Below are 17,514 nucleotides of genomic sequence, written 5' to 3'. Positions count from 1 at the left end.
TCACTGTTCATTGTAGCAACTAATAACTGAAGAAGATATGGCAAGACAGCATCGTGGCAAGACGACAAAGTTAATGACACTGTAGAAAGAAATAATGTTATTTATACAGCATAGAAATTCATTAATAAAGTCATGTGAGGGGACTGAAGATGATATAACAAACTTGGTTGTATACAGCTAGGAAATTTATTTTTAAATCAAACCATTTCTTAAATGCAAATTTGAGTTTCCTGCAGTAATGGTGAAAAGTGGTTAAGAGTCCATATCATTGAAGGGAATTCTTGTGCGCGTACACCTAACACAGTAGTCATTACAGTATGAATCACCACATTCAGTGACTTGTACACCTTTACTTAATAAAGGTCAGTTCTAGATGCAGGCTTTTATATTTGCCCTGCGGGACTTGGAGCACCATCGCTGCAGGGTTACAACAGCAGTGTGCAGCAGGTTTTATAACTCAGTGGCGGAGGGCACAATGATGGGCTTCCTCTTCTTGGGCAAACGCACACAGAAGTCCTGTGCTACAGCCTCCTTCCACGCATCTCAGCTCAGGCACCTTGCCTTTGACGAGCAGGGTCTTCCACTAAAGGTCTGGGAACCAAGCTCAGGCCATTCTCTCTCCATACCTCTTTATCTGCTCCAGATCTTTTCTGCATGCGCTACTGGCCAAATGCATCTACAGGCTAAAACCCAGCTGCTTGCGGAGTTTTCTAGATGCTATTGCACAGCATTCTTTTGAATTTCAGACAAATAGAAACAAGCATGCTCTTTTTCCCTGCCATACCACATTCACCACATACACTGCAGCAACAGCTAATGTAGTTACTGAGTACTGAGATGGTTCTGTGGCAGCAGAGCAACATTTTTTTTAAAAAAACCTATACAATGAGAGATAACAACATACAGTCAACATATAAATTCCACTAACAATGAATGAGAGGAAAAGGAATTTGAATGATTGGAAAATGTGAGTTGAAGAGTGAAAGCAGACACAACTGTTTGGGTAAATAGCACGATCACCATATTATCACCAAATAAGTCTTATTTCTATAATTTTCATAGATCCGAAAGATTGGAATAAAGCTTCTGAACATGAAAGCTGCTCCAGAAGAATCAAGTACTCGTGTCCCAACTTACAAATAAATACTACCAGCCTAAATCACCATTTACACAGCTAGGCATTGTAAGCTAACGTAATCGCTTTTAAAAATTGCTAACATAAGGCAGTCTTGACAAATTTTGTATTCAGTTCTACATTTACAAGTGGTAGAGTCAAATTGTCTATATTTTGCAAATAATCTGTTGGAAGCTGGCATTATAGTACCAGAAGCAAGTTAGTCTCTAAGTATATATATTTCAGTTTTATTTGCACAATGGACTAAAATCTAATCAACATGCTAATTTTCTTCCTCAAGTAAAAATTTCATATTCTGTAATGCAATGTTGAAAGAAAGTTTTACAGATATGTAACAAATATAAAAGTAGCCGTATAAAAAATTTGCATCTGTGTTATTGTGTTGGTTTTGCGTAGCAAGGTTTTGATAGCGGGGGGGCTACAGGGGTGGCTTCTGTGAGAAGCTGCTAGAAGCTTCCCCTGTGTCTGATAGAGCCAATGCCAGCCAGCTCCAAGATGGACCCGCCGCTGGCCAAGGCCAAGCCAATCAGCGCCTCTGTGATAACATATTTAAGAAAGAGAAAAACAGTTAGAGAGAGCTTTTGCAGCCAGAGAGAGGAGTGAGAAGATGTAAGAACATCTGCAGACACCAAGGTCAGTGCAGAAGGAGGGGGAGGAGGTGCTCCAGGCGCCGGAGCAAGATTCCCCTGCAGCCCGTGGTGAAGACCATGATGAAGCAGGCTGTCCCCCTGCAGCCCATGGAGGGAGGATGAGGGGGTGTAGAGATTCCACCTGCAGCCCGTGGAGGACCCCATGCTGGAGCAGGTGGAGGGACCTGAAGGAGGCTGTGACCCCGTGGGAAGCCCACGCTGGAGCAAGCTCCTGGCAGGACCTGTGGCCCCATAGAGAGAGGAGCCCACGCCAGAGCAGGTTTGCTGGCAGCACTTGTGACCCCGTGGGGGACCCACGCTGGAGCAGTTTGCTCCTGAAGGTCTGCACCCCGTGGAGGAGACTCACGTTGGAGAAGGCCGTGAAGGACTGTCTCCTGTGAGAGGGACCCCACGCTGGAGCAGGGGAACGATGAGTCCTCCCCCTGAGGATGAAGAAGTGGCAGAAACACCGCGTGAGGAACTGACCGTAACCCCCACTCCCCGTCCCCCTGTGCCACTGGGGGGGGCAGAGGTTGAAGCCAGGAGCGAAGTTGAGCCTGGGAAGATGGGAGGGGTGGGGGGAGGTGTTTTAAGATTTGGTTTTATTTCTCATTCCTCTACTCTGTTTTGCTTAGTAATAAATAAGATGAATTCCCTCTCTAAGTTCGGTCTGTTTTGCTCGTGATGATAATTAGAGAATGATCTCTCCCTGTCCTTATCTCGACCCGTAAGTTTTCTTTCATTGTACCTTTTCTCCCCTGTCTAATGAAAGAGGGGAGTGATAGAGCAGCTCTGGTGGGCACCTGGCCCTCAGCCAGGGTCAACCCACCACAGTTATATGAGGTTTTCCCTTGTAGCTGACCATGAGACCTGGTACTAAAACCAGAATAGCATTATACACACCGTGAACTTTATTGTGCATTTACAGTCTATAGTCAACACAAAGGTGATGCTTGTAAGAGTTGCATAGATTCACAATAACGCTATGGTGATGAGATTAAAAAAATCTCTAACGTACATTTAATCTAATGTCATTTAATCTAACATCTAAAGTAAAGCATAAAATATTTCTTTTCTATTGAGCTCCTTCACATGAGGATTGATTGCATATATGTGCTTAAAAGCATCAAGTTATGATTCTGCTGTAAACTACAGAACCACATAATCAATACGTGTTTGAACATCCTGTATACAATGTGGTTCACTACGGGACAATCTGTCAGATAGAAGCATATCTACGCTCGTATGTGGTGCAGACCTCTTGGCACCAAAGCTCCATCCATAAAGAAAACAGAGGTACTCAGCAGGCTCCAGTGTGCTATATATACATGTAAGTTTAAACCGCCTGCCAAGAATTCCCTTGACTGAGTACAAAACAATCTTTTTATATTAATATAAAGGATTGTTTCCTTTAGGTATAAATGGCCAGGATTGTTTGAGGGTTTTTCCTTTTTTTCCAAAAGAGCTGGAGACAATAGCACCTGCTCTGGTGCCATAACTTAGCACACTTGAGCGATTTAATAGCCTTAGCAAAGCTCGTTCCTTACAAATTCTGATAAATGGTGCACTCAGTAAAGACTGCAATAATAAAAATGAAATGCTGTGAATACACCAAATGGGGGTATTACGTACAGTAATTCACAAGCTGCATTCGTTTTGGTATTGCAACGTTACCGATTTGAAGAAACATTAGGATGAAATACAGTGTAGCTACCAAGTCAAAATATTGTGATACAAACACAGTTATCTTCAAAATCAGAGCAAGATGAGTCTCTTGAACCCAGACCAAACCTTGAGGCAGAGACTGAAAGACAAGACTACTAAATACCAAGGAACTTTTTGTAATTCCCTATCCAAGGGAAGGATGAGAGACACCATTGTTAAATTATTTGAACCTGGACTAGTGAAAAATCCAGAAGAATACTACAGAGAACACTCCAGTACTGAGAAAGGATGGGCAAGGTAAATCATAGTTTTCCCCACCTCTGCTTATTTCTTGTATGAACTGGCTCGTGTGCCACATACTAACAAAACCAAACAAACGAACAAAAACCCACCAAACCTCCAAACAACCAGCTCCCTTTCACGTGCAGGATTTCTGCATGAGTGTGTGGTTATTTTATGTCCCTAAAAGATAAGCTAGATGTTTAGGTCTTTTGGGCTGAGATATACACATATATGTAGCCATCTTCTGGCACAATGCTTGAACCGTTGCAGAGTGGACAACAAAAAATGGAACAATTCCCCATTCCTCCAATTCTGGAAAAGTCTTTAATTGCCTCACCAACTACTGCTATTATCTCAACTACAGATACTTGGAATGACTAAAAATTTAAAGTGCACAGGTTATAGCTCATTTTTTTGTAGGACCTACACTGTCTCCATGGGAGGGAAAACAACATAACCATTCTCCAAGAGAAAAAAGAAAAGAAAAAAAAGAAAACACAAAGAACACCTAGTTTCCCACCAGTATTGAATATTTCCCCTGATATAACACATCCAATGGAAATGCTGTTAGGCCACTGAATTTCTAGTTGCTCCTACCCATCTGTTGGGACCGTAAAGCACAACTGAAACAAACCTGCTCTCAGAAGCAATTCGCCACATCAAATATAAAGAGGCAATGCTGCCCCCCCAGAAAAGTCATTTTAAGAGAGTCAGTGAGAATGCAGTTTCAAACAGAATGTGAAATGATCGTAGAATATTCAAGACAAATAATGGGGCAAATTTGCCTTTCAGTCTGATTAGAACAGTTTCCAAAGTCACAGCGTAGATAGGGTTATGGCATTTGCCAATTCAGAAAAGAGGTGGTTTGGCCAATCTTAGCAAGGAGACACAAAATAAAACAGATCATGAGCGTCAGCTGTGAGTAAATACATCCCAGATCCTAAATTAAAGCCCTTTATCACAGAGTCATGCTAGCTGCCTCAGTTTTCCTATTTTTGCTCTTAAACATCATGAAGCAGATTCTTAAAGTGTCCAAGCCCTTCCCAAGTGCACAGAGGAACAGTCCCCCGAGTAAGAACTGCACCTCTTACGATCTTGAGCAGTACTAACTCCAAGTGCAGATGTGCTGCAAGGGAAGCCTGGCATACCTCATCCCATTGGGGCACGACTCCTCAGGGAGCCACTGCCAGCAAGAGATGGCATGTATCAAAAGCCTGTCTGATGTGCCCCTTTTTGCCATTCTCCCCTGACACAATGCCAGGTACAGGAAAAGGCAGAGAAGGAAATGCTACGCTGGAGAGGAAGCCTTCACAGGGGGAGGCTCCTCTAGCAGCTATTTGCAGCCGCCTCGCATTTCACTAAACATGCAAAGCAAACTTAGCTGCCTGACGAACTTGAGTGGAGAGCACCCAAGGCTGCTGTAAGTATTGCATCTCTGATTAATATCTATTTACATTTCACACACTAACTTACAGCAGAGATGTAATACGCTGTGCAGGTCTTGGAGAGCAGCCTTGGGTGCTCTCCACTCAAGTTCGTCAGGCAGCTAAGTTTGCAAAATCTTTTGTTAATCTAGACTATTAGTTCCTATCACTGGGAAAATCTTCAAACATATTTTCTACTGCCTCCTCTCTGATGTACTGATAGCTCTTTTTCCTTTCGTTGTGACAGCTTTCCACCCTATCCTGCACTCCCGTCCCCAATCACCTTGCTGTAGCTACCTTTGCCGTGTCATCGTCACACGCAAAAGTGATGCCTCATCCCTAAATCAAAGGCAAGTTTGCCAATATGCTTTCTGGTGCTCTTGTATCTTAAAATGGGACAACCATCCTCTAACTTCCTTTTCCTTCCATTTAATTATCTGCAAGACTCCCCACCATGTAAATCTGATTAACACTGTCCAAAATATCCATTTTCATTTTCCTTATCCTTTCTAACATCACTGAAAGCTTTACAGTCCCAATGCCATCTTCAGCTAGCTTCGTCCTAGAGAGTCCTAACCAATTACGATCAGGAAATGAGAAGCACTGAAAAAAATTATAAATGATCACATTTTCTGTGTTCCACAGAAGCTGCTAAATAACAGGGAAGGAGCAAGAACATAGGAGAACCAAGAATGGAAAAATGCAACCCCAGCCAACTTCCTTAACCATGCAAAAACCCAGGAAACCCAAGACAGCTACAACTGTACATACTCAAGCACCCCAGATTCCAGGCTCAGCTTCTCCTTAATGACACAATTTTTCTTAAAACTATAAAGATTAATTTTCTTTTTCTCTGCAGAGGGACAAATTCCCTTTGGTGTTCTCTAAAGCCTTAAGCGCATACATCATGCAATTACTGACCTTGCTTTAAATGAATTATTCCATTTTATCCCATATTTTAATTACAAACAGTACAAATATTTAAGATATGAAATGCTTTTATTGTGAAATGGTTAGGACCAACGTAACATCCATGCCTCTCTCACAATAAATTTCTAACAGTAGCTTATATACCATTATTCAAATTGTACACACAATTAAAAAAAATCCAGCAGCTCACTTGCTGACAGAGCACAAAAGCAACCTCTTACGCCTCCCTTGGTTGAACAATTCTCTAATGGACTGTATTAATTTACCTTTCAGTCTGAGCAGAAGGCTTTCACATTTCGTCGTGTGGATAAGCTTACCCTTTTTACAAACACAGTGCAACCTGCAGTACGAAGCAATGGGCATTCTCTGCCGCACGGACTTCCAGCTACCGCGCATCAGCGGAGGCAAGGGAAAGCACGTCCAGCAAACACCAGACGCCTTGCTAACGGCCGTGTGCGCAGCGCATGGCTCAATCAAACAGGGCAACACAAGGAAGCCAGTGACCTACTTTACCGCACAAGGGATGGGACGCTATTCCAATCCTATAAACTTAAGCGTGGCAATGAAAGACTGAAGCACTTTATTCACTGGCCTTGACATCGGTGTATGAGAAGCCCAAATGCTCCATGAATGTCAACGTACTCCAAGGAAAATACTCCTTTCGCTCCTGTAATGTGAAGCCTGGAGGCACCAGAATTGTCCAGAACAGGACTATATTTTCTCTACTGCTCCACTAAACTTCATGGTTTTCCTGTTCATTTCCCATTCATAGTTACTTCAATTCTATTTTCCATGCAGATGGCTCAAAGTCTCGGCTGATTCCTCAACAGAAGTGTTTAAAATCTTCACGCGCCTGTCTGACAGCTGACAGCGGTGCAGATTTGCTAACTCCCCCCCCGACGACCTCATTGTGAGCACCACCAGCTCCCAAGTCACTGCTTTGGTCAGCCGGTATCACCTCACAGCTCTAGAAGCAGAAGCTTCAAAACTTTTCCCAACGTGGCCTGAATCAAGGCAAGGTTTATTTTGCACCTGAATAAAAGGTCAGGCACATGATGAAGAGGCAAGAGAGCAGTGAAATAATGAAGAGCCTTGCCAGGCAAGACCTGGCCCAACGCTGCTAGAGGGACTTGGGCCAGCTAACCTGATGTAGTAAAGCATCCCCAGAGAAGAAAACAGCTTCTTCCTCCCCCCTGTTCAGCAGCTGAGAACATTCCTCTTCTCATTCATCCCTGCAGCAGCTGTGAGGGCGCTGCTGAAAGCACGCACGACGGGAAGCAGGGAGAATAGCTCTGGAAACCTCCGGAGCGTGCCAGAGATCCTATCTCCTGCACACACCACCACCATCAAGAAAAGCAAGAATCTTTTCTTTGTCTAGACTTCTAAAATATCTTTTAATAGAACCAAATAAATTTTAAAAAGCTTTTCTTACTGCAAGTTAATTTAAAATTCAGACGGGAGCAGGGGAAATGCATGAGTTTGAGAGCAATTACAAAAAGGTATAAATTCTAACTAATGTGCCCAAGGATTTCTCTTATGCATGTGAAAGACAAGCAGGGAAAAAGTCTCTGAAAATAAGAGCTCCTCATAATTTGGCCAATCTTCACTGACAGATTTTTAAATACTTATGGACCATATTTCATTGCTCGATAAAATTTTACATTTATTAAATTTCTATATAGCATCTGCCAACACCAGAAAACAAAAGTACTATAAAGCATCAGACAATACAGAAGCTATCGTATTCCCTCTCCTCCTCAGGTTTCTTACCTCCTTCATTGGGTCTCTCTGGTAACATGTACAAAAATATATCCTGGATGTAAATGTTTGTCTAATCCCATTCTAATTGATCAATTACCTTTAGGTACCTGAGAATCTACTCAATTGTAAATCCCTTTCTTCCCTGAAAGATTCCCATCTCAACCTGCTTTTTCCTTTGGTGCTATCTTTCAAAGATGACTTTATGAATAGCAGCAGCCTATACCATGTAACAGTGGTTAGTGGGAGGTTTTAAGAGCTGGAGTCACTTTATCTTCTCGGTTCCTCAGAAGAGGGCTGTGACACCTGCACTCCCTCCTGCAGCCATAAGAGGAGGACTGCTATACACACGTCACTTAAGAAAATGCCCAAAAATTCCCTTCCCCCCCGCCCCAAAAAGCCCCAAATCCAAACAGGTCCCTTAGACCCACACGGAAATAACAAAGATCTAGAGAGAAACAGATTAACACACTTTTCTTCTTGCGATCCCCATTGACCGACTGCTCTGACGAGCATGCTAGTTTTGAGAACTTTCCCCTCCCGTCCCCAGATGGACCGAGGAGACAAGAGCGGTGCCTGCGCACCTCCCGCGGCGCTGGGGCGGTGAGGAAGGGCAGCTCCCCAAATTCACAAGCAGCAAAGCCCACAGTGGTAACAGCCGCAGCCTTCGCTGGATGCTGCCCTTGCTCCTCAAGAGGGAAAGTTGTCAAACACCTTGAGGGAACACCATACCACATCCACACAGCAATATAAACATCAGCTTTTGTTTTCTTATTATTCAATGCTTGCCACAGCTCAAATTCATACAGAAGCAAGGATGTTATGGGCCAAATTTTCAAACACTTGTCTTTAATAAAATAAAGAACAAAGTCATACCACATTATTTTCCTGTCTGCACAGTTACAGGTATAATCATTTCACATGCAAATTCTTCAGAGCAGTGCCATATCACTTACGCAGATGAAGAAAATCCACTGCAAACCACTGCTACCATTTGGCAGCGTCAGTTGGCACTGTCATTAACTTTTAAATTTCCAGAATTAGCATTGTAAGTGCCCTCTCTTATGACATGCACCACTACCTGATACTCAAATTCTGGTTACATTTGATGTTACAATTTGGGGAATAAAATACAAAGGAAACAATAGGTATTTTTAGTCAGATCTATACAAATCCAGATGCCTACTATCTTAATGTATAAAAATGTGTAGCTTTACCATTTTCATTTTATGTTACAACTCTGAGGTGTCCATATTAAATTTTGAAACAATATTTCCTGGACTATTTCCGTAATTTGAAAAAACCCAAAACCCCACAAACCACATAAAAAAACCAAACCCCAAAACCTGAAAGCAGAGACTAGGAGAGTGATGTTGAGGTTTGATTTTGTTTGTTAAATGTCAGGCCCATAATGCAGTTTGATTAAAGTCAGGTGTGCTTCAGCAAAAGCAGTCCTGCTGTGAATGCAACTTTACCTTTTAACTTCAGTAGGGCTTTCTCTATCGAACGGATACAATAATCCAAATCCCAAGCGATTGTGTGGTCCCTTTACACTAACAGCGGCACGCTGCCAGCCCGGGGACTCCGACGCTGCTGTCCCCAGGTGCTGGCACAGAGCATGTGAACTACAGCCGTCACCTTGCCATGTTTGCTCACCCCCAGATATTATACTCCCGCATCACCCAAGGAAGTCCAAATATATTCAGGTATAAACACAGCACGTACTGGCACAAAAGCAAATGGGTGCAAAGGTAATTTCTGCGCTGGTTTCACCGAGTACATTCCTAAGCGAAAGTTTTGGCAACTTTCTGATAAGGAGATTTTATTGTCCTCGTTGGAAATAAGTTGCAGTCTTGTACGTATGTTACTAGGACTGTCTGCCCTAGTTTTTTTCTTAGGAAAATGTGAACTAAACAGACATTATTAACATGCATGAGTAATCTGCATAATTTTACAGACAGTAGATTCCATGCAAAGTGCTGTTTGCACAGAGTCTGTGCTGCTAAGTCATTAACTACCAGTTGTTATGTTCCAGACTCAGTTTTCTCATCTCAATCAGGCAAACAGTAACTACCTTTTCTAAAACAATAACCAGGTATTTATTTCCTTTCAAAACAATCAAATAAACTCAGCCTTTTCTCTGTAGCTCTAAGTCTCTGCAGGAGAGCCAAAAGCTTCCCAAAGAGGCATCATATTTTCTTATCCCTACAAATGACCAGGATTTAAGAGACATCATTTAATGTTGTCATTGAGGTTGACAGCGTTACGCTTCTTTTGTGGATTGAAAATTTCAGGCTTTCTGGGCTGTCATGCCAACACCTTTACCAACCATCATCTTGTTTGAAGTGTTTTTCAGAAAGAGAAGCAAAACAAGCAAATCAAACCACAAGCAAACGACCCAAGAGGTTTTCTGTTGTATTGAATTGCACAAGAGGTAATGAAAGTGTAAGGAGATATTTGCAAAACGAAAACACGACTTCACATCTTCCATTATGAAGTGCTATAAACTGCCCGAGCTGAGCTACTGGTGCCCCCGTGTGTTTAAGTGAGATTTTACTGTTCTCCCATGCATGGTATAGTAGTCCAGAAATTTGCATTATATACATATTCCCTTCCCCTCCCCGCAAAAACCCCTTAAATATTGGCACAAACTTATAAGCATGCAAGGAAAGAAAAAAACCCATGTGGTCTCCTACCTCATAAACTCCCTGCCAGGTGAAAATAAACAACTTTTATGTTTTTGAAATGTTGAAGGCATTTATCTTTTTTGTCTTTTGTTAACATAGAAACAGCCCCCTTCTTGTCTATAGGAAACCTGAATACAGCACTGTGGTGCTTGTACAGTATTTTAGTGATAAACCTAAATGGTAACTGCAGAAAGACAGCTACTCATTAAAGATTCCTGTTTTGGTTTTCTATGGTTTTTTCCTCTCTTTTTACAAATACTGCTAAGTGACTTCAACAGAGCTTCCTGAAAAGCTAAATTACCAAGGAGAGCAAATATTAATAGAGAAATTAAAGTAGTTAATACAGGTTTGTTACTTTTAGGAATCCAGGGTGTGCATAGAAAGAAAATCTGTTCAGTGGTCAGCAAAAGCCAGCTGCTCCTAAGATACCACCTCGGGTGTTAAAAAACCTCTTCGTTTGACACTCATCATGCGGGATCTGTTTGGCTTCTGCTGCGCTGACACACCACGCACCATCTGCCAGCTGCGGTACACAAGTACAGGGAATCAGCCAGCAAATTCCCATTTTCGTGACATATTTATCCGGTGAACTGCTTCCGCTCAGCTAACGGAGCCCTAGCAAAGGGGGAGAGCTCGCGCTGCCTCCGCACCTCCCTGGGGGCTCGGGGTGGAGAACCACACTGCCACCCCAGAGAGAAATGCCACCATGCTCAGAGTCCTCTGGACCGCCGAGCTCTCCTTGGATTACAGGCAGCTTCGAGTTCACAGTAATTTATCGGTCCATTAAACTCTTTATCAGGCATTTTCTAGACTCTACTCCTATTTTAGCAGCTTGACATTAGGTAACAGGTATATAGACAAATGCAAAGGGAAGGAAAAGGCGGGGGGAAGCATGTATTTATAGATATTAACATAAGAAAAGGCAGTAACTTCTCTCAATTAACAAGCTGTACTTTTGTTTCTGTCCATCAACAGCAAAACTATGTGGTCACTTAGGAAAGAGAACACATGCTGTTAAATGTATTTTCTGAAAAGTGTTCATTTTTTAGTTGTCTTTGGAACAGAGCAAGTTTGTGACTTCCCTTACTACAGCCAAGGCAGCCCTAAGCCTTTTTTTAGCAGAAGGGGGAGAAGAGAGGGGAAGACCATGTACAGTTCTTTGCAACACATCCACCCTCTGTTTTTTAGCATTTTAAAGTCAAAATATGATGATTAACGCTGGAAAAAATGTAGATAGCTGAGATGGAAATTGGGCATAATTAGGAAATCTGCAGATGAACTAACAGCAGTAGTATTTTTGTTACATATAAAATTATTAAGATCTTATTCAGCTGGAAAAGGTTATTATAATAATCACTCAAATGTGCAAACATTTCATTATAATCAGGCTGCTAGTATAAACTTGTCACTATTATGGCAGCCTAAATTTGTTTCCAAATTCCAAAGCCACAGAAATTAATTTTTCCTGACAGTACCTTGTTTGCAAGTGTACACATATAATGGGTGAAATCTTGGCCTTTTGAAAAATCAGTGGTACTTCTGGAATCCTGGCTCAGCTGGAGCTGATGGCATCTGCAGCTATCAACACTGCTGCAGGCCTACGCTGCCGGGGCAATTTCTGACAAAAAGATTTTGTTATGTAAAACAATTTTCTGTAGGAACATACTAAATTTATTAAGCTCTGATTTATAAAGTTTTTTTTATGCTGAGATGCAATATCTGGTCAAAATGAGAAACAGACACGCTCCAGAACAGTCAGTGGGTTGACAATGAGGATGTTGGCATAGGATGAACAAGGCTTTAAATTGTCTACATTGGTCACTGAGACCTACAGTCTGAAAAATGGCTGGAAGTCAACACACTCCTGGCAGCTCAGAATTTCTCATAAATAATAAGAGTTTCATACCCAATTCTACTCTCCAGTACTTTCAGGCAAAAATCCCCAGTGAAGGCATTGCCTCAGGAGAGTAGTTAGTGAATTATCACTTTGCCACGATGGTATTTAGGATGAAAACCCTATTTTGCTGTGACATATTCCAATTATTGTTAAACGTCTTTCTTCCCTTCCCCCTTAGTTTTCCCTTCTGTTATCTTGTAGACTTTTTTAAGCACTTGCACACAGAATTATTAGACAGTGATAACAGTGTAACTATGTTGTTGAAAGTTCATAGGTGCATCCTTCAGAATCTGAAGCCTGGTACTGATGTGCTCTAAAAACACATGCAGTTACCTTTTCTACAGCTCAACCATAAATCACATTGATGTTCCTGGTGGTATCCGTACGAACAATCACAAGTCCTCTCTCAATCCTCCTGTCAGCCAACACCTGTGCTACAGGCACAGGTTTTTTTGCTTAAACATTACAACCCACAACACACTTTGTTGTGCTGCTCAGTTCACCTCCTTGCACACTGGCCAAGAAGTATCTGAGATACAAGCAAGCCATAAGAGCTCAGCACCATCAGAAACATTCTTCCAGAAAGTCCTGCAGGTCTGGTTAGCAGAGCAGAGATTGGAGCTTCCTTCTCCAAGGAAATTCTGTTTCTAAATCATACAATGGAATTTCACAAAATATGTAAGATCCAAAAACACCACACAAAACAACAATAAAAAACCCAATTCAGAAAGATCACAGATTTTTACTACACTGAGCATTACATGTCACCTGCACGTAACAGGGCAACACATCATGGGAGTCCTTGTCCAAAGGATAATTCTTGACCAGAGGACAGTCCTTGCCTGAACCCAGTTCCTTTTCCATTTTGTCTAGAAAACATCGGCTGACTGGAGCCACTGGGAGGTCAGGAATGCCAGTCTCCTGGCAATAACTGAGCAGACTGTGGGGAAAATGGTAAAAACTGCAGTTTTTCAGGCAAACACTATATGTGGAGGCATTACGTATGGGAATCTCTTACAGAACTAGACTGTTTTGAACAAAGGTCTTACCATGCCATTTTAGCAGTTTTGTTTCCAAAGTAGACCTCTAATAGAAAGTCAAATCCATTGTGCAGGTTTTTCCCCCAAATTACGCAAAAAAAAAAAAAAAATTGAAAGAGGATAAAACGGAGCACTGTTAGCTGATCAGTAATTGGTATATTAAATTCTGAAGTCTTTCACAACGTAATAGTTAAAATCACTGGTAGAGAATGAAATGCAAGTTTTGTTGGATTAGCTATTCTGTAATTCATAGTCTATATTTAAATATAAACTCATGGTGAATATTTACTGAATTATATTTTAAAAAAGCAGTATGAGAATATAATGCGTAAAATGACCTAAGATCATGTTAATCTTGTAAGTGGAACCAGCACTTTCAAAACACTTTCTTACGTTGAAGTTTCTAATCAGATACTTTAAGACATAGCTATCTCTCTCTACACAGGCACACATCACCACAAGAAACCAAAGAAAGAGCAAGGGATTACCATCTGAAGAACTTACCGCAAAACACTCTCTGAAAAGCAACGTTTGACACGAAGGTCTGACTTATTTGCATCCCTAGTTCTACGCTGAATGATAGCGTTCACCTCACAAGGCTTTTTTGCTTTTGCAGAATTTTCTCCATAGGCTGTTAAATACCCATCGTAGCCTTGAAAAAAGAGTCACCCTCATCTGATCAAGAGGGAAATGTTAAATATGATAAACGGGATTTATCACTTTTCTGTTTCACTATGTTCTATACGCAGAAGGTATTTTAAAAAAAAAAAAAAGGAAAGAGGTGAAAAGAGAAAAAAAGTTTTGTTCAACCTGCATTTTGAGGAAGATTTTATAGATGATTGAAAAAATTAGTATTATTTGAGTGTCACAAGCACCAGAAAAGCTTCAATACTTAAAAGAGATTCTTAATTTGGTTTTGCTAACATTGTAATTAGAAAGTAATGGCAAACAGCTGAGATGAGATCCAGATTTGCTTATCTTTTCTAAGGGTTTTTTTTTTCCCTTAAAAAAAGTCTGGGGAAGAGAGGGAGATGGAGAGCAAAATTACTCACTTCTACCAGTCTGTCCCAATTTCTCTACATACAAACGCTCATAAAGGAGGAGGAAAGGGCACAGGCCAAATTTTACTCCCTAAACTGAATCTCTGACATTTAAGTTTGCAGAAAGTGTATGCCCAAAGTTTCTTTAGAAAATACATTAATTTACATCTGCAATTATCTGGTAGAAATGCCTATTCAGCTTTAATCCTCTCCTTAGCCTCTATTAAGGCAAATGTATCTCTTCGGCTAGGATAGTCTTAGATCCTAAGGAGGACAAAATAAAGGGCACAGACTTATGAAGTGTGAAGACCTGCTACACTGTGTCAAACTGGTTTCATTCTGAGAGAAGGGTTGAGAGTTCCCGCTCTGGTTTGATGTTTGCACATCAATATTTGGAGTTGCATACCTTCAACCGTTTGCTGTAATCCCAAAAATAAAAGCTGGTTTATTACAATTCAAATAGCAATACATTGCAACATGATCCTAATACCCTAACATTTGAGCCAGATGTTTCAGATGGTTTGATTAAAAAAAAAAAAAATCTACTCACACCAAGTGAGACCAGAAGTACCGGCCAAGAAACTGAACCTGAGCCCCAAGCGTTCATCACAGCAACACAGGGTTGAGGTGCTACTTGCAGACACGGGGAGAGGAGTGCCCGTGTCCTTTCCACCCTGCCTGCAGCCCTGCGTGCTCCTGCGCTGATCCTGTCCCATGGAGGGGCTGCACAGTGCTCTGCAGCACGTAGGAAGAACCCCCCCACACACAAGGTTTCTCCCTTTATCTCACATGACACCACAAACATTTGATTTCTTCTCGCCCACAAATGTTTCTAAAAATCCATGAGATTTGGGCTCTGTAGGTTGCATTTGTTTCATGTGAAACATATATGTGATGTATTTATACACACTATTGGGGAAGAATTTAGTAAACGTATTGTTTTGAGGTACTAGAGACCAGACACTTCTAAGAGAACATGACTTTTTCTACAAAGCCTGTAATTTTTAACCTACTACTTCCTCTGCCAAAAGCATTACATTAAGGAAGGTAAAGGATGGATGATGATTTTAAAAACAAAGATCACACAACAACATGGCAAAGAAATCCATCATTTTAAGCTCAGGATATTCTGCATCTGTATGCAAAGCAATAATTATTACCAAAGGATAGTAATAAATTTATCATAAAGTAGAAATTAGCTACCTTCAATGCTCTGTGGACCAACTAGATTCATAGCCTGGTGCGCTGGATATTCTACCCGGGGTCTGGCAATGCCCAATTGCTCCATAACCCCATGGAGGAGCCTCTGAATATCTGCTTCAGAAACCCTGTCAGGGGTCCTAGGGCTGTGGCTAAAAGCTGAAGCCAATCCAAACGCCAGCAGAAATATCATGTTACAAAGCAAGGTAGTTGTCATTCTGGTAGCCACTTTTATCCTGTGAAAAAGAAACGAATTTGATTATAAAAGATAGTGGGGAAAAAAACTCCAGTACACATGCTGGAAATAACTTCTGATCTTACTGCTTACTGTACATCACAGTTTAATACCACAGCTCCTAGGGGCAGCTGAAAATCTAGCCAGCTGAAAAGTGTGGGGGGGAAGACTGGGAGGAATGGAGTGGATAGGCTCTTCTCTTCTAAACAAAAGAACTAATAAGCTACAAAAATCACTTTTCTGATTTGCAGTTGCCCATAACATTCATGAACAGTCACTGCAAACAAAATGGATCCACTGTTTCACTGAATGAGAATACGTTTCCCCTCCTCCCCACGTTTATTATGCTATTTTATAAAGCTCTAGGCTAAAAGCAAAGAACTCTTCAGCCAAGGACCGTGTTTTCCAATCTCGATTCTTACATTGTGTGAAAAATTAATCATTAGAAACTGATGAACAACCTGGATTATATTTTTATTTGTACCTTAAAACAAGAGGCTTCCTACTTCATATGCATCGTATAGGTTTCATTTGTTTCCTTGAATCCCCTTCACTAAATGGCTGCACAGTGCAGTATAATTAGGGAAAAAAAAAAACACAAAAAGCAACCCAAAACAATACAAAATCCTCAAGTACCACTTAACTGTCTTCTGTGAGAGGCTGAATTTTAATCAGAACGCTCGATTCTTAAAGCTCCTTTTCCCCTCGCTTCAGAGAATAATTAAAATACATCACTTTCACCTCCTCGAATAAACAAAAAAACCCTCAAGCCCCCCTAGTCTTCCTTAAAACGTACACAGCCGCCCGATTTCCCCACGCCAGACATTTAAAGCTGTTCCCCTGCTCCAGCCGCCTCACGCCAGGCACCTGAAACCGCCTCGGGGCCCAACATGGCTGCCAAGCGCCCTGCCGGCCGTGCTCCCCGCTGCGCCTCTGCGCGGCTCCGCCACCCGCCCCGCCGCTCCGCTTCATCAGCCCCCGCGGGACACAGCTGCACGGGGGGCGAGCCGCCCGTTTTCTATTTCCACTGAAAAAAAGCCCGCTTTCTACAAAATCTTCCCCGCTAACATGCGGACGAGCAGGGCTGCCGCTCCGCCCCGCACCCCTGTGCTGCGCCCACGGAAAGCTGGACCGTAACCCCGCTCCCTCCCCTTCCCCCGGCACCCAGGGCGGCTCAGCAGCGGCACGGAGCCCTCCGGTCTCGCCGCACTCACCTCCCGCTCCCGGCGCGGCTCTGCGGGTGCGGCGGCTCCGCGCCGCGCATCCTCCGTGCGCAGCCACGGCCCCTCGCCCCCCTTCCCCCGCAGCCGGGCCCCGCCAGCTTCTCGCAGGTACCTGCCGCGGCCGTGCGCTTGCTGCAGGGATTTGTCCGATTAAGATGATGACACAAAGCTGGGGGGGGGGCAAAGATATTTAAGATCTCCCCTTTTTAGCTAAACGCAATAGCCTAAAATAAACAAAAGGTTGTTGATGGATTAACAGTTATAGACATAAAATATTACATATTCCTAGGATCACGCCCATCTTCCCACTGCAATTTCTATCCCTGGAATATGATCAATGTTTACTTACTCAGTAGCATTTACCTAACT

The 17,514-nt window shown here is 42.2% G+C and overlaps 1 protein-coding gene across 4 annotated transcripts in view; it reads right to left on the bottom strand.

Moving 5' to 3' along the window:
* SCG5 (secretogranin V) overlaps positions 1-17,291 on the bottom strand; it is a 30,833-nt gene extending 13,542 nt beyond the window's left edge. Inside the window, exons 1-2 of one of the 4 annotated variants that reach the window (XM_075754119.1) lie at positions 17,137-17,291; positions 15,691-15,923 (exon numbers count right to left, since the gene is read on the bottom strand). In XM_075754119.1, the coding sequence (XP_075610234.1) occupies positions 15,691-15,923; positions 17,137-17,186 (283 nt within the window). In that variant the 5' untranslated portion in view covers positions 17,187-17,291. The other 3 variants (XM_075754120.1, XM_075754121.1, XM_075754118.1) reach the window with 3 other exon arrangements.
* Positions 17,292-17,514: the final 223 nt, after the last annotated feature.

This window comes from Balearica regulorum, chromosome 5, assembly GCF_011004875.1.
Source record: "Balearica regulorum gibbericeps isolate bBalReg1 chromosome 5, bBalReg1.pri, whole genome shotgun sequence".
Lineage (NCBI taxonomy): Eukaryota > Metazoa > Chordata > Aves > Gruiformes > Gruidae > Balearica > Balearica regulorum.
Note: the sequence above shows the minus strand (reverse complement) of the source record. Positions and strands in the feature narration are given on the sequence as shown.